This window comes from Bombina bombina, chromosome 3 (genome assembly GCF_027579735.1).
Source record: "Bombina bombina isolate aBomBom1 chromosome 3, aBomBom1.pri, whole genome shotgun sequence".
In the NCBI taxonomy this organism is placed as follows: Eukaryota; Metazoa; Chordata; class Amphibia; order Anura; family Bombinatoridae; genus Bombina; species Bombina bombina.
In genome coordinates, this window is record NC_069501.1 from 1,144,286,446 (window position 1) to 1,144,308,380 (window position 21,935).

Genomic DNA, 21,935 nt, shown 5'->3' on the forward strand with positions numbered 1-21,935 from the left:
CAAAGACCGTAGGTATAGGTGTCAGTCGGTATTTGATCTTAAAGTGATGGTAAATTTTGATGTTCTGCCAATAGGCGTTAAAATCCTAAATATGAGCTTCATTCATAAAGTGACATATTCAATGCCAAGAACATTTTATATTTTAGAACTTACCTTCCATATATCTCTTTGCTCTGGCAGCCTTCGGGAAACAGCTTTTTTTATGGTGTTTTATTATCTAACCACTCAAAACACTTGTTGATCAGCATTAATATCGGGGGGGGGGGTAAATGTACGAGCAGCGTATATACAAATCCTTCAAATAATTTATTTATTAACTATTAATTAAGACCGAAATGCCACCGTGAAAATCGCTGTGCTCTGTACTTCGCAGCTCCAGAAATAAACAGGGAATCGCGTGATTCATTGTTTACATTGGAGAGGATGGTGGCAAATACTTTAGATGCTTAAGCATTTATGTGTATTGAGCATAGAAAAAAATAAATAAGGGGGTCTACTCTTACCCAGACAGTTGTGTGACGTTCTTTAATGCAATGTCATTTAACGTGCTTTTTCAGAGAAGAAGAATGTAATCGCAAAGGTTTAATCTACACTGTTTCTCTGAACTGGATGCAATGTATTGTTATGAAACAGCTCTATAACCTGCTGTATGGCTACTTCATAGGGTCACTTTATTGAGAATTCTTCTGTAATTCCAGGTCGAGAGGATTCTGAGAAATGGTTGTCATGTCATTTTGTTTCCTAACGGGACACGAAAGGAAGTGAGTGCTGATGGCAAGACGACAACTGTAACATTCTTCAATGGAGACATTAAACAAGTGATGGCAGATAAGCGTGTGGTAAGCTTCTAATAACTACTTAATGCAACGTGACTAGTTTTTCCTTCCTGTTTTTGTAAAAAAAAATGTTTTTGTTGTTTAACAGATTTATTATTACGCAGATGCTCAGACTACACATACTACTTATCCAGATGGTCTTGAAATATTACAGTTTTCAAATGGACAAATCGGTTAGTATGTAATGCATGTACTGTAGTATTTGTTTGTGCTTTCATTTATAAATGGGCAACATGTACATCTCTGTATTAAGCCTTCAAAACAATTATATAAGAATTATGACCAAACACGTGACCTAAATATTCCACATTAAAGGGACAGTATACACTCCTTTTCATATAACTGCATGTAATAGACACTACTATAAAGAATACAATGCATAGATACTGAGATAAAAATCCAGTATAAAATTGTTTAAAAACTTACTTAGGAGCTGTCAGTTTGGCTCTGTTGAAAAGGTAGCTGGAAAGCCCACTGCAAGTGGCAAATTAGACACTCCCCCCCCCCCTCCCCCTTCTTTTGCATATGAAAAGACCCTTTACACAAACAGGAGCAACCTGGAGAAGGTAGCTGACGGTATTCACATAAAACTTTGGGGCTTGGTTAGGAGTCTGAAAATCAGAGCAATGTTATTTAAAAATAAGCAAAACTATACATTTATTTAAAAAAAAAACTTTATGGGCTATATAAATAGATCATCTACAAAACATTTATGCAAAGAAAAAATGAGTGTATAATGTCCCTTTAAGGGCCCTGCTCTTTTAAGCATATCGTCTGTTTATCTAAGTTGTTTTAAGAGATCTAAAAGGACACAAATCTATCAGCTAATCATAGTATTGAAGATTAGCTCATTACATTCCACAGTATTAAATTAAGTATATTGTTGTGGCTATATAATGAATAGGATATAGGTTTTATGATCGTTATGGGTTCAATTTCAGTCTAGGTCACATACACATCAGTCATTTTATAAATAGGTTTCACTATGCACAGCATTACATCTACATATGCATTTAGGGCTAGTTACGAGGGGCGCACTAACTGTTGCTTGCAAGTGATATCAGGTTTATCACGGGTGTTTGCGCACGTCAGAAGTAGGCTAATCCACCTTTCCCAGTGTTCTGTATTTACTGCACCTCTCTGCAAGTCCCTTCATTGGCTCTCCATTCACAGCAGAATTAAATTCAAAATTCTCACCCTGACTTATAAAGCCCTTAACCATGCTGCTTCCCACTACAATAATTAACAAATATAATGCAGCCCGCCCACTAAGATCCAACAATAACCTGCTGCTTGCATCTTCAGTTATCGCCTCTTCCTATACTAGACTGCAGGACTTCTCTTGTGCGGCACCTACCCTCTGTGACGATGTCCCTCGTGCTATCAGACTTTTCCCCTAATCTGTCTTCTTTTAAACACTCCCTGAAGACAAATGAATTCCACCTACCTAACAATTACCCTCATTTAACTCTGTATTAACATCATTCTCACTCATGCAGGCCTCACCTCCTGTTCCACAACTTCCTACTCTTCTAGATTGTAAGTTTCCACAGGAATAGGGGCCTCAATTCCTCCAGTATGTGTTTGTCAAATTTTGTCTTTTTTTTTTTTCCATTGTATTATTTAAATAAATTGTACCTTTGGACAGCACTGCAAAATATGTTGGCGCTTTACAAGTGAAGTATAATAATAATTACAAGTTGAAAGAAAACGTGATTGCGCAATTGAATTTAATGCTTGTCAGGTTAGCGTAACCTCAGAGTTCTGGTTAAAGGGATAGTATACACTCATTTTCATATAACTCCATGTAATAGACACTACTATAAAGAATAAGATTCACGGATACCGATATAAAAATCCAGTATAAAACTGTTTAAAAACTTACTTAGAAGCTGTCAGTTTGGCTCTGTTGAAAAGGTAGCTGGAAAGCCACTGCAAGTGGCAAATAAGAACCTCCCCCTTCTTTTGCATATGAAAAGAACCTTTACACAAACAGGAGCAAGCTGGAGAAGGTAGCTGACGGTATTCACATAAAACTTTGGAGCTTGGTTAGGAGTCTGAAAATCAGAGCAATGGTATTTAAAAATGAGCAAAACTAAACATTTTTTTTTTAAAAAAACTTCATGGGCTATATAAATAGATCTACAAAACATTTATGCAAAGAAAAAATGAGTGTATAATGTCCCTTTAACTGTTACGCTCGAATAAAAAATGTCACGAAATACATCAAAAATACATTTAAAAGTACAGTTACACTAATAACACTAATTAAAATTTCAATGTTATAAGGGCTCAAAGATATGAGGTCTCAGGTGTTAGAAATATATATTTAAAGGACCAGTCAACACAGTAAATTTGCATAATCAACAAATGCTAGATAACAAGACAATGCAATAGCACTTAGCCTGAACTTCAAATGAGTAGTAGATTTTTTTTTTTCTGACAATTTTAAAAGTTATGTCTTTTTCCACTACCCCTGCACCATGTGACAGCCATGAGCCAATCACAAATGCATACACGTACCATGTGACAGCCATCAGCCATTCACAAATGCATACACACTTATTCTTGCACATACTCAGTAGGAGCTGGTGACTCAAAAAGTTTAAAAATAATGTGCACATTTTGTTAATGGAAGTAAATTGGAAAGTTGTTTAAAATGGCATGCTCTATCTGAATAATGAAAGTTTAATTTTGATTGAGTGTCCCTTTAATAATAAAAAGTACATTGTATTCTATGTGAAGAACATAGGAATGTAAAATGTGTTTTGCACATCCTGTTTCTCAATTTAGATCTTAACGCGGTTGGGTTAGCGCACATGAAAACTTAGTATTCATAAGGTGTGTTATTGTTACATCTATATATTTTACAGTATGTTTAATTTTTAGTAATATTGTATTTATAAAACTGTAAAGGACCTTTACATTTTCAGAGTAATGGCGGCCCCTAATGATCATAAGAAAAATTGCAGCAGTTAGTCACTTCGTACATAGTAATATATGCTTTTCCCTAGGGGACAATTAAATAATATTTATAAAAAAAAAAACAACAACCTATACCAATAATAATCCTATGACATTAAAGGACCAGTCAACACAGTAGATTTGCATAATCAACAAATGCAAGATAACAAGACAATGCAATAGCACTTAGTCTGAACTTTAAATGAGTAGTAGATTTTTTTTTTCTTACAATTTTAAAAGTTATGTCTTTTTCCACTCCCCCTGTACCATGTGACAGCCATCAGCCAATCACAAATGCATACACGTACCATGTGACAGCCATCAGCCATTCACAAATGCATACACACTTACTCTTGCACATGCTCAGTAGGAGCTGGTGGCTCAAAAAGTTTAAATATAAAAAGACTGTGCACGTTTTGTTAATGGAAGTAAATTGGAAAGTTGTTTAAAATAGCATGCTCTATCTGAATAATGAAAGTTTAATTTTGATTGAGTGTCCCTTTAATACTTGGTTGTATTGGTAGAGGTATTTGCAGCAGAAATAGTAAGGTTCTTATGCCACTTTACAGATCATTAGTTAGGCCTCATCTTAAGTATTGTGTGCAGTTCTGGAGGCCATATCTTAAGAAGGATATAAACAAACTGGAATCTGTGCAAAGGAGGGCTACCAAAATGGTACATGGTCCAAAAAATATAACGTACCAGGAGAGGCTTAATGGCCTAAATATGTAGAGGTTAGAAGAGAGAATGGAACAAGGTGATATGATAGCAACTTTTAAATATATTAAAGGGCTTAGTAAAGCTGAGGCTGTGAGCATTTTTCATTAAAAAAAAAAGATACATTCAAGAACAAAGGGCTACGATCTCAAGCTGAAGGGTAGTATATTCAGGAGTAATTTGCAGAAGCACTTCTTTCCAAAAAGGATTGATTAAAGGGCCAGTGTAGTCAAACTTAAACTTTCATGAGTCAGATAGGAGATGCAATTTTAAACAACTTTCCAACTTACTTTTATCATCAAATTTGCTTTGCTCTCTTGGAATTATTTGTTGAAAGCTAAACCTAGGTAGGCTTATATGCTAATTTCTAAGCTGTTGAACTGCCTCTTATAGCATTTAATTTTGACAGTTTTTAACAGACACTGCTAATTCATGTGTGTGTCCGATAACATCGTGCTCTTTCCTGTCAGTATATGGCCGGGTTATAATACAATATATTTAATAATTCTTCTTTAAAGAAACCCCCAATAAAATACATATACAAAACAATAAAATTAATGTCAATTCCTAAATTCTTTATATTAGTTAAAATTTATAGACACATTGGATTATATTTATAGAAAACCAGATATGAATCAAAACTATACAAGTGTAAACTGTTATAATATGCTATGCAAAGATCATAAAAATTATCTTATTCACAATAGTTTCTCAAATCAGAGTTGCATTTAAATATCACAATGAGATACCAGGGTAGGGTTCACTAACTTTTTAACAGTGCTTAGTTAAACAATAGAACTATATACTTTAACAGTCCATTTCTATGCCAAGTTATCTGAGATGAAATAAATTATTTAGCAGCAATAAGGTAAATTCTAAAATATATTTATATGGTTACAGTTATAAATTACTTGGCAAACAAAAGATTAGTTTTAAACCACACAGAATTATGAATTCAAGCTAAAATACAAAAGTACCTTTTAAATCTGTTAACTGCAGTTTGATTGTAGCAACAATGTATTTGCTTTAAAATGTCAAATTATAGAGTTCATACATTACCAACATGAGCCAATTTGATATTCCAATCTTTTCTCCAACATAGGTGTGTCCGGTCCACGGCGTCATCCTTACTTGTGGGATATTCTCCTCCCCAACAGGAAATGGCAAAGAGCCCAGCAAAGCTGGCCATATAGTCCCTCCTAGGCTCCGCCCACCCCAGTCATTCTCTTTGCCGTTGCACAGGCAACATCTCCACGGAGATGGCTTAGAGTTTTTTGGTGTTTAAATGTAGTTTTTGTTCTTCAATCAAGAGTTTGTTATTTTAAAATAGTGCTGGTATGTACTATTTACTCTGAAACAGAAAAGAGATGAAGATTTCTGTTTGTAAGAGGAAAATGATTTTAGCAACCGTTACTAAAATCGATGGCTGTTTCCACACAGGACTGTTGAGATGAAGTAACTTCAGTTGGGGGAAACAGTGGGCAGACTTTGCTGCTTGAGGTATGACACATTTCTAACAAGACTTGGTAATGCTGGAAGGCTGTCATTTTCCCTATGGGGACCGGTAAGCCATTTTCTTAGTTTAAGTAAAAGAATAAAGGGCTTCATTAGGGCTTAAAAAACTGGTAGACATTTTTCTGGGCTAAAACGATTACTTTACTAAGTATATTTGGCAGATTATTACTATTAATAGTTGTTATAATCTTGGGGATTGTTTTAAAAAAACGTCAGGCACTGTATTGGACACCTTTTTCACTGGGGGCCTTTTCTAGTCATAGGCAGAGCCTCATTTTCGCGCCACTAATACGCAGTTGTTTTTGGAAAGCATGGCATGCAGATGCATGTGTGAGGAGCTAAGAACCACTGAAAAAGCTTATAGAAGGCATCATTTGGTATCGTATTCCCCTCTGGGCTTGGTTGGGTCTCAGCAAAGCAGATACCTGGGACTGTATAGGGGTTAAATGTAAAAACGGCTCCGGTTCCGTTATTTTAAGGGTTAAAGCTTTCAAATTTGGTGTGCAATACTTTTAAGGCTTTAAGATACTGTGGTGAAATTTTGGTGAATTTTGAACAATTCCTTCATACTTTTTCACATATTCAGTAATAAAGTGTGTTCAGTTTAAAATTTAAAGTGACAGTAACGGTTTTATTGTAAAACGTTTTTTGTGCTTTGTTGACAAGTTTAAGCCTGTTTAACATGTCTGAACCATCAGATAATGATGCTCTATATGTATGAAAGCCAATGTGTCTCCCCATTTAAATATATGTGATATAATTGTGTCATAATGTCCAAACAAAGTAGGGATAATAATGCCATAGATAATGATATTGCCCAAGATGATTCCTCAAATGAGGGGAGTAAGCATGGTACTGCATCATCCCCTTCTGTATCTACACCAGTTTTGCCCACACAAGAGGCCCCTAGTACATCTAGTGCGCCAATACTTATTACCATACAACAATTAACGGCTGTAATGGATAATTCTATTGCAAGCATTTTTTTCCAAAATGCCTACTTATCAGAGAAAGCGCGATTGCTCTGTTTTAAACACTGAAGAGCAAGAGGACGCTGATGATAATTGTTCTGTCATACCCTCACACCAATCTGAAGGGGCCAGGAGGGAGGTTTTGTCTGAGGGAGAAATTTCAGATTCAGGGAAAATTTCTCAACAAGCAGAACCTGATGTTGTAACTTTTAAATTTAAATTAGAACATCTCCACGCACTACTTAAGGAGGTATTATCTACTCTGGATGATTGTGACAATTTGGTCATTCCAGAGAAATTAGGTAAGATGGACAAGTTCCTAGAGGTTCCGGTGCCCCCCGATGCTTTTCCTATACCCAAGCGGGTGGCGGACATAATAAATAAGGAGTGGGAAAGGCCCGGCATACCTTTTGTTCCTCCCCCTATATTTAAGAAATTATTTCCTATAGTCGACCCCAGAAAGGACTTATGGCATACAGTCCCCAAGGTCGAGGGGGCGGTTTCTACTCTAAACAAACGCACTTCTATTCCTATAGAAGATAGTTGTGCTTTCAAGATCCTATGGATTAAAGGTTAGAGGGTTTGCTTAAAAAGATGTTTGTTCAGCAAGGTTACCTTCTACAACCAATTTCATGCATTGTTCCTGTCACTACAGCTGCGTGTTTCTGGTTCGAAGAACTAGAAAAGTCGCTCAATAAAGAATCTTCGTACGAGGAGGTTTTGGACAGAGTTCAAGCACTTAAATTGGCTAACTCTTTTATTTTAGATGCCGCTTTGCAATTAGCTAGATTAGCGGCGAATAATTCAGGGTTTGCTATCGTGGCGCGCAGAGCGCTTTTGCTAAAGTCTTGGTCAGCGGATGTGTTCTCCAAGACCAAATTGCTTAACATCCCTTTCAAGGGTAAAACACTGTTTGGCCCTGACTTGAAAGAGATTATTTCTGACATCACTGGGGGAAAGGGCCACGCCCTTCCTCTGGATAGGTCTTTTAAGGCTAAAAATAAGCCAAATTTTCGTCCCTTTCGCAGAAACGGACCAGCCTCAAATTCTACACCCTCTAAGCAAGAGGGTAATACTTCTCAAACCAAGCCAGCCTGGAGACCGATGCAAGGCTGGAACAAGGGTAAGCAGGCCAAGAAACCTGCCACTGCTACCAAAACAGCTTGAAGTGTTGGCCCCCGATCTGGGACCGGATCTGGTGGGGGGCAGACTTTCTCTCTTTTGCTCAGGCTTGGGCAAGAGATGTTCAGGATCCTTGGGCGCTAGAAATAGTTTCTCAAGGTTATCTCCTGGAATTCAGGGAACTACCCCCAAGGGGAAGGTTCCACAGGTCTCAATTATCTTCGAACCAAATAAAAAGACAGGCATTCTTACACTGTGTAGAAGACCTGTTAAGCATGGGAGTGATTCATCCTGTTCCATTAGGAGAACAAGGGATGGGTTTTTACTCCAACCTGTTCATATTCCCAAAAAAGAGGGAACATTCAGACCAGTTTTAGATCTCAAGATTCTTAACAAGTTTCGAAGGGTTTCATCGTTCAAAATGGAAACCATTCGAACGATCCTTCCTACCATCCAGGAAGGTCAATTCCTGACCACGGTGGATTTAAAGGATGTGTATCTACATATTCCTATCCACAAGGAACATCTTCGGTTCCTAAGGTTCGTCTTTCTGGACAAGCATTACCAGTTTGTGGCACTTCCATTCGGATTAGCCACTGCTCCAAGGATTTTCACAAAGGTACTAGGGTCCCTTCTAGCGGTGCTAAGACCAAGGGGCATTGCAGTAGTACCTTACTTGGACGACATCCTGATTCAAGTGTCGTCTCTGTCAAAAGCAAGGGCTCATACGGACATTGTCCTAGCCTTTCTCAGATCTCACAGGTGGAAAGTGAACATAGAAAAAAGTTCTCTGTCCCCGTCAACAAGAGTTCCCTTCTTGGGAACAATAATAGTTTCCTTAGAAATGAAGATTTTTCTGACAGAGGCCAGAAAATCAAAACTTCTAAGCTCTTGTCAGGTACTTCATTCTGTTCTTCTTCCTTCCATAGCGCAGTGCATGGAAGTAATAGGTTTGATGGTTGCGGCAATGGTCATAGTTCCTTTTGCACGAATTCATCTAAGACCATTACACCTGTGCATGCTCAGGCAGTGGAATGGGGATTATACAGACTTGTCTCCGACGATACAAGTAGATCAAATAACCAGAGATTCACTCCGTTGGTGGCTGACCCTGGACAACCTGTCACAGGGAATGAGCTTCCGCAGACCAGAGTAGGTCATTGTCACGACCGACGCCAGTCTGGTGGGCTGGGGCGCGGTCTGGGAACCCCTGAAAGCTCAGGGTCTATGGTCTCGGGAAGACTCTCTTCTCCCGATAAACATAATGGAACTGAGAGCGATATTCAATGCTCTCAAGGCTTGGCCTCGACTAGCAAAGGCCAAATTCATAAGGTTTCAATCAGACAATATGACGACTGTTACATATATCAACCATCAGGGGGAAACAAGGAGTTCCCTGGCGATGGAGGAGCATCCGGGGGAGTGGGAACTCCATCCGGAAATCTTTGCCCAAATAACTCAATTATGGGGCATTCCAGACATGGTTCTGATGGCCTCTCGTCAGAACTTCAAGGTCCCTTGTTACGGGTCCAAATCCAGGGATCCCAAGGCGACTCTAGTGGATACAATAGTAACACCTTGGATCTTCAACCTAGCTTATGTATTCCCACCGTTTCCTCTCATTCCCAGGCTGGTAGCCAGGATCAATCTGGAGAGGGCTTCGGTGATCTTGATAGTTCCTGCGTGGCCACGCAGGACTTGGTATGCAGACCTGGTGAATATGTCATCGGCTCCACCATGGAAGCTACCTTTGAGACAGGACCTTCTTCTTCAGGGTCCATTCGAACATCCGAATCTGGTTTCCCTCCAACTGACTGCTTGGAGTTTGAACGCTTGATTTTATCAAAGCGTGGGTTTTCAGATTCTGTAATAGATACTCTTATTCAGGCTAGAAAGCCTGTAACTAGAAAAATTTACCATAATATATGGAAAAAATATATCTGTTGGTGTGAATCTAAAAGATTCCCATGGAACAAGATAAAAATTCCTAACATTCTTTCCTTTCTACAAGAAGGTTTGGAGAAAGGATTATCTGCAAGTTCTCTGAAGGGACAGATCTCTGCTTTATCTGTTTTACTTCACAAAAGGCTGGCAGCTGTGCCAGACGTTTAAGCGTTTGTTCAGGCTCTGGTTAGAATCAAGCCTGTTTACAGACCTTTGACTCCTCCCTGGAGTCTTAATCTAGTTCTTTCAGTTCTTCAAGGGGTTCCGTTTGAACCCTTACATTCCGTAGATATTAAGTTATTATCTTGGAAAGTTTTGTTTTAGGTTGCAATTTCTTCCGCTAGAAGAGTTTCTGAGTTATCTGCTCTGCAGTGTTCTCCGCCCTATCTGGTCCATGCAGATAAGGTGGTTTTGCGTACTGAGCCTGGTTTTCTTCCGAAGGTTGTTTCCAACAAAAATATTAACCAGGAGATAGTTGTACCTTCTTTGTGTCCGAATCCAGTTTCAAAGAAGGAACGTTTGTTACACAATTTGGACGTAGTCCGTGCTCTAAAATTCTATTTAGAGGCTACTGAAGATTTTAGACTAACATCTTCTTTGTTTGTTGTTTATTCTGGTAAAAGGAGAGGTAAAAAAGCAACTTCTACCTCTCTTTCCTTTTGGCTTAAAAGCATTATCAGATTGGCTTTTGAGACTGCCGGACGGCAGCCTCCTGAAAGTATCACAGCTCACTCCACTAGGGCTGTGGCTTCCACATGGGCCTTCAAGAATGAGGTTCCTGTTGACCAGATATGTAAGGCAGCGACTTGGTCTTCACTGCACTCTTTTGCCAAATTTTTCAAATTTTATACTTTTGCTTCTTCGGAGGCTATTTTTGGGAGAAAGGTTTTGCAAGCCGTGGTGCCTTCCGTTTAGGTGACCTGATTTGCTCCCTCCCTTCATCCGTGTCCTAAGCTTTGGTATTGGTTCCCACAAGTAAGGATGACGCCGTGGACCGGACACACCTATGTTGGAGAAAACAGAATTTATGCTTACCTGATAAATTACTTTCTCCAACGGTGTGTCCGGTCCACGGCCCGCCCTGGTTTTTTTAATCAGGTCTGATGAATTATTTTCTCTAACTACAGTCACCACGTTACCATATGGTTTCTCCTATATATATTTCCTCCTGTCCGTCGGTCGAATGACTGGGGTGGGCGGAGCCTAGGAGGGACTATATGGCCAGCTTTGCTGGGCTCTTTGCCATTTCCTGTTGGGGAGGAGAATATCCCACAAGTAAGGATGACGCCGTGGACCGGACACACCGTTGGAGAAAGTAATTTATCAGGTAAGCATAAATTCTGTTTTTCAAGTATGTTCAGATCACCTCATATGAAGAAAAGTTATTTGCACAGATCAAGAAGTTAGTCTCAATTCCTTGCCTAAGTGATTGTGTCCCCAAGTATGGCAGCCAGTTATCAATCACCAGTTTCACTAGACAAAAGACCAAAGACCTCTTTTCCTTGCATTCAGCTTTTCTTATATCTAATCATTGGTGATCTGTTTTTGGTTACGCCCACAGTGCTTGTCTTATAATTGTCCCTTCGGATGCTTAGCGCTGATTGGTTATCTGGGAGCTGCCTCCCTGATTGACTCAAGTTGTGTTCTAATAGACAATTTATTTGGCTGTCATATCATTTTTAATCCCCTAGGGGGCAGCAGACGACCATGAATATAGTCTTGCCTTTAATTTTTGCCACATTCCAAATATCTCCTTAAATTGTTATTATTTAAACTACCATAACTTTTTGCATTAATAAATTTATCTTTTCAGCATCTATATTTAATTTAGCATAACAGAAAATGTATAATTTGACACCAAACGCCAGTATTTTATCAATTTCTATGTTAAAATAGAAAGTATCCACATATATCTGTGTTTAGGACTACTATTCATGGGACATCTTGTCTGAAAAACAAAGAAACAGATATTATTTTGAAATTAGTCTAACACTTATACATTTATTATATAGATACTTATTTAGAGATCTCATCTCCACATCAGTTCTTCCTGTAATTTTCACTAGATTCCTGGAAAACAGAGATAAATGTGTTTATCTTGAAATCAATGGGTCAGTATTTGTATATACCAATGAAGTTATTATTCAATACAGCAAATATTTATTTAATATAGTATGTCCCAGATCAATACATATATACATATGTGTTATTTGAGTATTTTAAATAGATTTGAAATTTATAGACAAATCAGTTATGACTTTTTAAGTATACATTCTGCTATTTAAAATCTAAGTTGTTACCAGTCTGGAAAGTGGGATAATTTGTGTATTGTAACTCAGCAGGGACAATTTAGCACTTAGATGATGACAGCTGGATCCCCTGAACATGTTTGTAGATTTAAGTATTCCCACAGACGGACCATAACTTCACAGGAGGCCTGTGAGTCCATTACTCACCTTGGGTAGGAAGCCCATATATGGGCATACACTTCTGAGGCTCCATCATGCTAATATTACTTTGAAGTAATTTGTCTTTCTTTGAAATGACTGCCTGATTAGGCCAAATGTTCAATTCCTTTGTTCTAATTTGGATGTATTGTAACCAGGAAGAAGGGGGTGTCTCACCCAGCCAAGACCATCTCATACTACATTGGATTTTTAGCTACAAAATTAAATATCAAATATCTATAGCTTATTTAATGTTACTTACACTCCTGTGGAGTTATTGAAGAGTCAATACTGATTGGCTAAAATACAAGTCTGTCAAATAATTGAGATAAGGTAGTAGTCTGCAGAGGCTTAGAAACAAGGTAATCACAGAAATAAAGTGTATTCATATTAAAGTGTTGGTTATGCAAAACTGGGGAATGGATAATAAAGGGATTATCTATCTTTTTAAACAAAAACAATTCTGGAGTAGACTGTCCCTTTAATGGAATAAACTTCCACAAGAGGTGGTAATGACAAACGCTGGGTGACTTTAAGAATGCCTGGGACAAGCATAAGGCTGTCCTACAAATTGGATTTAGTTTGAACTTTTAGGAAATATCGGGCAGACTTGCTGGGCCTATGGTTCTTATCTGCCGTCAATATCTATCTTTCTATATTACATGGGTACTTAGCTGAGCGGACCCCCATATAATATGGACAACTATTATATACATGCATCATGAGAGATATATATATATAATATGTGTATGTGTATGTATATATGTATGGTTTTTTTAGAGATCAAACACAAACTAAGAGCAGGATATACCTATAACGCTCACAAGGAGAATAACCAGGCAAGTTCACCCTTCAGGCAAGAGACACATATTTTAGTCCAGTGTACAAGTGTAAAGTAAAGTAATCTAGATGTGTCCTGTCGCTTCAATAGTTGGCTCCACACCCAATGTTTCTCCCCTTTTAATGTGTTCTCAGTTATCCATTTTATCTTTTAGAGTGTACTGTTTACAAATAGTTCATTTACTGTTGTCATTTGAAAAAGCTGCTGTTGTCTGTTGAAACCACCATCTATGCTGAAAATATGAATACTGCTGTATTCTTTATAGAAAAGCAATGTGAATAACAGGCAACAGCTGTAATCATTCTTACAGTGATGGTGGCATAGAGAAGTACTAAAATTAAACTTTTCATTTGCTCTAAGTCTTGGCATTTGCATCTACAGAAATAAAGTAAGCAAGATTTTATGTATAAAGATAAGGTTCGCAAGCTCAGTTCATTTAAACAGGTTGGTTTTTTTCAATGAGCAAAATCTGTTTCCTATAAAAAAAAAACAACTAAAGAAAAACTAAAGTAGCAATTTTCCATACACTTAATACTCTGCAGCTTGTATAACAAGTCTCTGGAAACCAATGTTACTGTACAGTGTCCCTTATCTCTTATTTAATCTGTTATTGACCCAGGCACATAAGTAATTACAAGCCATTTTTGTTGTTTTTCTAGAATAACATTAGCTAAGTCTAAACATTTGCTGCAACTGTTTTTCAATTGCCAAACTCCACCCAACACTTTGCAGATTAAAGCCAGGATTGGCTTCTTTAAAAAAAAAAAGCTGACGACAAGACCAGCCACAGTCATTATGTTAGTATAAAGTACATTGTTTTGCAGTTATCAGATATAGCCAATTAGGGGAAAATATGCAGCAGGGTTAGCCTTGATAAGTCTGTAGGATGCATTTCAAGTTCTGAGAATGAGAAAATCCCCTGTTTTCAGAACTACACTACATGAAATAGGGACAAAATAAAGAATTAAATTATTTTGCAGTTTTTTTTTTATTTTTCTTTAAATTTGAAAATCAAGCTGTTCAGGTCTTTGAAATGATTCTCTGTTAAGTTGTTATGGCCGCTGTCTGCAGTGTAGTTTTCTCTTCTTTACAAAACATTTTTTGTTTTTCTTTTAGAGAAACATTTTCCAGATGGAAAGAAGGAGATTACCTTCCCTGACCAAACTATAAAGAATCTGTACACTGATGGAAGGGAAGAGAGCATATTTCCAGATGGCACAATTATTACTCTCCAGCCGTAAGTTCATTTTTATTCCTGTCCTTTTGTTTTGTTCTGCGTTCTTTACTAATCCCAGGTGACTCCTGGGCTTCCATGTTTCTGACCCAATCTGTACTTCCCAGTGATCTCTGAAGCCCCTCCCCCTGCTAGAAACAACAGTTGTCTTCTGCTTTCTGGTCTGAGCATTTTTACAGTAGGTTTTAAAATGACATATTTGTTTGCAAGAGCATGTAATTTAAAGGGACATTAAACCCAATTTTTTCTTTAATGATTCAGATGGAGAATACCATTTTAAACAACTTTCTAATTTACTTCTATTATCTAATTTGCTTCATTCTCTTGATATTCTTTCCTGAAAAGCATATCTAGTTAGGCTCAGTAGCTTCTGATTGGTGGCTGCACATAGATGCCTCATGTGATTGGCTCACCCATGTGTATTGCTATTTCTTTAACAAAAGATATCTAAAGAATGAAGCAAATTAGATAATAGAAGTAAATAGGAATGTTGTTTAAAATTGTATTGTCTATCTGAATCATGAAAGAAAATTTTGGGGTTTAATGTCCCTTTAAGCAATACTGACCCTGCAAGTCTGTGTATTTAAACCCTGTAAAAGGGAGTTCTGTAAACATCCTGTAAGCCAATCAATATAAACCGCGTACATCTGGGTCTTAGAATTAAAAACTCGCCAGCATGGAGAGAAATCACTCAAATTGTATTTATTTATTATTAAAGCATTAGTTAGCGTAGGTGTCTCCGTCACATCCACAACACTGCGTAGTGACCTCACTCAAGCTAAAATTTGCTTTTCTAATATGCTTTGATAAACCTCACAGTAGTGATGAGATCCCTTTATTGATAGGTAATCTATTAAGGCTCTGTTCTTCAGGAAGCTTTCTCTCCATAGTTATGATACTGTAATTATTGTGATATTGCTTTCTTTAAAAAAAATTCTGTTTCAAAACTTGATTTTGTGTTATTTAATTTCTGTTAGTGAATAAGCTTGCCTGAAAGTGAGCAAAACAGATTTTAACTTTATTTATTTTTTTCGTATTAGCACCATTAAGTATAGTTAATTTTAATATTTTGTATAACTTGAAAAACTACAAACAAATATAACCATTCATTGATACAAATTCAATGTCTTTATTTTCCTAAAGAGATGGAAGCAAACTCATAGAATTTGACAATGGTCAACGAGAGCTACATACGGCGCAGTTTAAAAGGCGAGAATATCCAGACGGAACCATTAAAACCGTTTATAGTAATGGTCAGCAAGAAACAAAATATGCCTCTGGAAGAATTAGGGTAAAGGATAAAGATGGCAATATTATAATGGACACTAAAACTTAATCTTTTAAATATTATTGTAATTATAATTTATTTTTGAAATTTATTTTGTATTTATTTTAGTGGGTTTAAGATATTTTATATTATTTTTTATTATCTGAGGCTGATTTACCTAATGTATATATTGTATATATGAAAATGTACATATATGTATTTCTAGGTTTGGCTGTCAAATAAATGTCAGATTTAATTAATTGGTTTCACTTTTTTCTTTCTCAGTAGAGTGTACATTTTCATTACCCAAGGCTTAATTCTAAATAGAAATTAAAAAAAAAATATTTATCTGATTCGTAATAAATGTACAGTATCCTAACTGGCTTCCAGCTCTGCATTTGTATACCTGAAAAGCTTTCTCTCTACGGGCCTCCATTTATCACTTGGTTTATTGAAATAAAAGAAACAAAACAATAATTGTGGCATATACAAAACTTTGGGGCTCACTTCCAGGTATTATACTAGTTCTTTCATTGTAAGGGCTTGAAACTTAAATTGTCAAACTGATTTAGGCCTTGAACTAAGTCTGGTGATGACAGTTCCAATGATAAAAAAAAGGACATTGTACAGTAAAATTCTCATTTAATGCTTCCCAGTGATCCATTTTTACCCTCTGGAGCACATGAATTATTTAAAAATAGCCCCTTTTACCTTTATTTTGTCATATGAAATAGCTGCAGTTTTTCAACTGTGTTTGCTATAAAAAAACAATGCAGGGTGATAGGAGAGAGAGAGCATAACCCATTTCAAACAGCTGCTTACATAAGTAAATTGTCCCTTTTTAATAAATTATCTGAATCTTAGACTCAACCACCATAGGCTCCTCAAACCAGCTGACCGAGGTAAGAAACACCCTAGAATCGTAAAAAACAAAAAACTGATGTCCCCTAGAAATAAATGTGTTTAGTTTATCAAATATAGAATATTATAGATTTGCAGTTTATTCATTGTGATCTTAAACTTGAACATGACCATAGTTTAAAAGGGACATGAAACTCAAAAAGAGCATACAAAAAAATAATTCCAAATGACTTATGTTATCAACTTTTCTTAATTCTCCTGGAATCCTTTGTTGAAGGAGAAGCAATGCATTGCTGGCAGCTATCTAAAAACATCCGGTGAGCCAATAAGATCTACACTGGCCAATATTTAATACATGATGTATTATAAGTCCAGTATCATTTTATTGTGGACTAGCAAGAGGGGATTTTAGTGTTTTTTTTTAATTATATGTATTTTTTTCATTCTAATGGCACCAAGGGTCCACGAAAACATTCATAACCTATGGGAAATAATTCACCGGGCCACCAGGAGGAGGCAAAGACACCCCAAACAGAACATAGAAATATCCCTCCCACTTCCCCTATCCTCCCAGTAGTTCTTTACCTCCTTTCATGGAAGTAGTCCGAGAAGAGGTGCTCTGCTAAGAAGTTTATTTGGCCCTCATGTAGATGGTTTTCCTTCAAGAGAGGCCAGGGGAAGCGAGACCATGTAATGTGGTGTCTGTTGGCTTCTGATAGTTGCTGAGAAGTTATCATACCTCTTTACCAGCATTCTGAAGCCATTCTACCTTTTCCTTACAGGATGCCGGTGTCAGTGACACTTTGATCCACTCCAGTCAGAACTTAGTGTAAAGACATCGTCCTGGTAAGCACTTTTATTTCCCTTAGGGTGCCCAAGGTGGAGATTGGTGGATCTGAGGGAAAGAAAACTTTAATTCCCTAGATGGAGAGTAGGGATGTGGGTGCAAAGCTCCCAGTGGGATTAAAGCCAATGTATATGTGCTGTTTGTTAGTTAGGAGCCTCTCTAACTGGCTTGGTTGCCTAGCTGGACTTCTCTGGTGCTCTTTTGTGTTGTTATTCTCCCTGGTGGAGGGAGCATGTGTAGGGAACCCCAGAGTTGTTTATTGTGCTCCCGGTGGGGATTTATACATATTTTGGCAGCATGATGCTCCCGGTGTTGTGTTGAAACTGGTGATCTATCAAAATCGGGAATCGGCATTTCACAGAACTCTAACCACACATCTTTAGTAAGCTAACACTACGCCCTAACCTCCGCCCAGGCTACCTCCTACTTTTCTCAAATTCCACCCAGCTACCTCCCCACTCCTCCCAAACTCCACCCAGCAACCTTCCACTGTTAGTAAATGTGACGGCTCATCAGTACCATGTTATTGACAACATAGTATTTGTGACAGCTTGTCATGTACCGAGGCAGGGTATTTATTATCAGTGTATTTATTATTTACTATATAAAATAAAGTGTAGGCATGTGGCAGCGCTTATTAGTGACTATTTAAAGTGCATATGTATATATGTCACCTGTACTATACCCTGCCTCGGTACATGACAAGCTGTCACAAATACTATGACGGCTCATCAGTACCAACAGTGGGAGGTAGCTGGGTGGCGTTTGAGCGGAGTGTAGAGGTAGCTGGGTGGAATTTGAGAGAAGTGGTAGTTATCCTGGGCGGAGGAGGTTAGGCGTAGTGTTTGCTTATTGGAAATGTGTGGGCAGAGTTCCGGGAATTGCCGAGTCCCAATTTTTATAGTCACCAGTAGACTTGGGCAAAGTGATTTCTTTTCAGTGATTCAAATCATTTGGATCAGATCAGTCAAATGATTTAAATCACTGAATCAAATCACTGTTTATTTCCTGCAAACCAGGCACAGTCACTAGTAAGTCTGACACACTGAACATACATACTGAGTCAGCAGCTCTTTAGATTCATAGAGGAGTTGTGTGCAGCAACAGATCTTTGAATTACACTAATAGGGAATCTGTGTTGAGAAGAGAAACAAACGCACTCAAACTATGCATATATTTTTTTTTTATGTATTTCAGTCACAACTGTTTCCCTATTAAACTATGTGGTTATAATATACATTTCAGATAAATGTATTAATCTGTTTAACACTTCTGAAAATATATCTAACATGAAATGTCTGATATTTAAACTGTGTGAATGTATTAGATTGCACAATACACAATCATAGACAAATGTACCTTTGCATTCCCTGCCTAACTCTTTTGCCAGCACTTAAAGTTCCCTCCATTTAGTCCGATTCCCTCCTGTCCTAATGAGTCACTGAATCACTGACTCCCAAGATGAGCTACAGACAACTCTGCAAGTCCCAGGTACAAGCACAAGATTTTACTGAGTCTGAGTCACACACAGCACAGAGCGGCTCAGGATTAGTATAAACACAGATCATATTACAAGTCATGAGCCTGAGTCACACACAGCACAGAGCAGCTCAGGATTAGTATAAACACAGATCATATTGCAAGTCATGAGTCTGAGTCACACACAGCACAGAGCAGCTCAGGATAAACACAGATCATATTACAAGTCATGAGTCTGAGTCACACACAGCACAGAGCAGCTCAGGATTAGTATAAACACAGATCATATTACAAGTCATGAGTCTGAGTCACACACAGCACAGAGCAGCTCAGGATAAACACAGATCATATTACAAGTCATGAGTCAGAGTCACACACAGCACAGAGCAGCTCAGGATTAGTATAAACAGATCATATTACAAGTCATGAGTCTGAGTCACACACAGCACAGAGCAGCTCAGGATAAACACAGATCATATTACAAGTCATGAGTCAGAGTCACACACAGCACAGAGCAGCTCAGGATTAGTATAAACAGATCATATTACAAGTCATGAGTCTGAGTCACACACAGCACAGAGCAGCTCAGGATAAACACAGATCATATTACAAGTCATGAGTCTGAGTCACACACAGCACAGAGCAGCTCAGGATTAGTATAAACAGATCATATTACAAGTCATGAGTCTGAGTCACACACAGCACAGAGCAGCTCAGAATAAACACAGATCATATTACAAGTCATGAGCTGAGCGGATTTGAAAGCTGTGTCCTAAGCTCCACCTTCACTCCTTCACAAGGAAGTGGCTTTTACACAGCACAGGCAATGAATTGAATCTGAATCACTTTCATGATTTGATTCACCCAGATCACTGCACAGAGTCGAGTCAGTGACTCACTAGCCAAGCCTAGTCACCAGATTCGACACCGGGCTTTAGCGACAGCGGCTTGCTTTGTCAATGGTGATCCAGTGCTTCCTGTGTTAGGGCTCGGGAGTGATCTTTATTTTAACTTTATTAGGCATGCAGGAGTGGGCTGGATGACGTCCCGTCCTTTTTCTTTGCTCTCTCAGCGCGGGATGTACTGCACTGTGGGTCAGTGACAGACACAAGGAAGGACGCCTGCCCGGGGGTCAGGGCTCACTGAAGAGGCGTGTGTGCAGATTTAATGTGTGTAAACTGCTCTTTAACTTATGAAACAGACATTTCTTTCATGTAATTAGCAAGAGTCCATGAGCTAGTGACGTATGGGATATACATTCCTACCAGGAGGGGCAAAGTTTCCCAAACCTCAAAATGCCTATAAATACACCCCTCACCACACCCACAATTCAGTTTTACAAACTTTGCCTCCGATGGAGGTGGTGAAGTAAGTTTGTGCTAGATTCTACGTTGATATGCGCTCCGCAGCAAGTTGGAGCCCGGTTTTCCTCTCAGCGTGCAGTGAATGTCAGAGGGATGTGAGGAGAGTATTGCCTATTTGAATGCAGTGATCTCCTTCTACGGGGTCTATTTCATAGGTTCTCTGTTATCGGTCGTAGAGATTCATCTCTTACCTCCCTTTTCAGATCGACGATATACTCTTATATATACCATTACCTCTGCTGATTCTCGTTTCAGTACTGGTTTGGCTTTCTACAAACATGTAGATGAGTGTCCTGGGGTAAGTAAATCTTATTTTCTGTGACACTCTAAGCTATGGTTGGGCACTTTGTTTATAAAGTTCTAAATATATGTATTCAAACATTTATTTGCCTTGACTCAGAATGTTCAACATTCCTTATTTTTCAGACAGTCAGTTTCATATTTGGGATAATGCACTTGAATTAATCAATTTTTTCTTACCTTCAAAAATTTGACTCTTTTTTCCCTGTGGGCTGTTAGGCTCGCGGGGGCTGAAAATGCTTCATTTTATTGCGTCATTCTTGGCGCTGACTTTTTTGGCGCAAAAATTATTTTCCGTTTCCGGCGTCATACGTGTCCCCGGAAGTTGCGTCATTTTTTGACGTTATTTTGCTCCAAAAAATGTCGGCGTTCCGGATGTGGCGTCATTTTTGGCGCCAAAAGCATTTAGGCGCCAAATAATGTGGGCGTCTGATTTGGCGCTAAAAAAATATGGGCGTCGCTTTTGTCTCCACATTATTTCAGTCTCATTTTTTCATTGCCTCTGGTTACTAGAAGCTTGTTCTTTGGCATTTTTTCCCATTCCTGAAACTGTCATTTAAGGAATTTGATCAATTTTGCTTTATATGTTGTTTTTTCTCTTACATATTGCAAGATGTCTCACGTTGCATCTGAGTCAGAAGATACTACAGGAAAATAGCTGTCTAGTGCTGGATCTACCAAAGCTAAGTGTATCTGCTGTAAACTTTTGGTAGCTATTCCTCCGGCTGTTGTTTGTATTAATTGTCATGACAAACTTGTTAATGCAGATAATATTTCCTTTAGTAAAGTACCATTGCCTGTTGCAGTTCCTTCAACATCTAAGGTGCAGAATGTTCCTGATAACATAAGAGATTTTGTTTCTGAATCCATAAAGAAGGCTATGTCTGTTATTTCTCCTTCTAGTAGACGTAAAAAATCTTTTAAAACTTCTCTCCCTACAGATGAATTTTTAAATGAACATCATCATTCTGATTCTGATGACTCTTCTGGTTCAGAGGATTCTGTCTCAGAGATTGATGCTGATAAATCTTCATATTTATTTAAAATGGAATTTATTCGTTCTTTACTTAAAGAAGTACTAATTGCTTTAGAAATAGAGGATTCTGGTCCTCTTGATACTAATTCTAAACGTTTAGATAAGGTATTTAAATCTCCTGTGGTTATTCCAGAAGTTTTTCCTGTTCCTAATGCTATTTCTGCAGTAATTTCCAAAGAATGGGATAAAT

At 37.9% G+C, this 21,935-nt stretch overlaps 1 protein-coding gene across 1 annotated transcript in view; it reads left to right on the forward strand.

The window, feature by feature from the left end:
- The window catches only part of CENPJ (centromere protein J), a 66,118-nt gene extending 50,000 nt beyond the window's left edge, over positions 1-16,118 (forward strand). Inside the window, exons 13-16 of the mRNA XM_053705578.1 lie at positions 699-839; positions 925-1,009; positions 14,474-14,594; positions 15,735-16,118. Coding sequence (XP_053561553.1) covers positions 699-839; positions 925-1,009; positions 14,474-14,594; positions 15,735-15,927 — 540 coding nt within the window. The 3' untranslated portion in view covers positions 15,928-16,118. The remainder of the gene's footprint in view (positions 1-698; positions 840-924; positions 1,010-14,473; positions 14,595-15,734) is intronic.
- Positions 16,119-21,935: the final 5,817 nt, after the last annotated feature.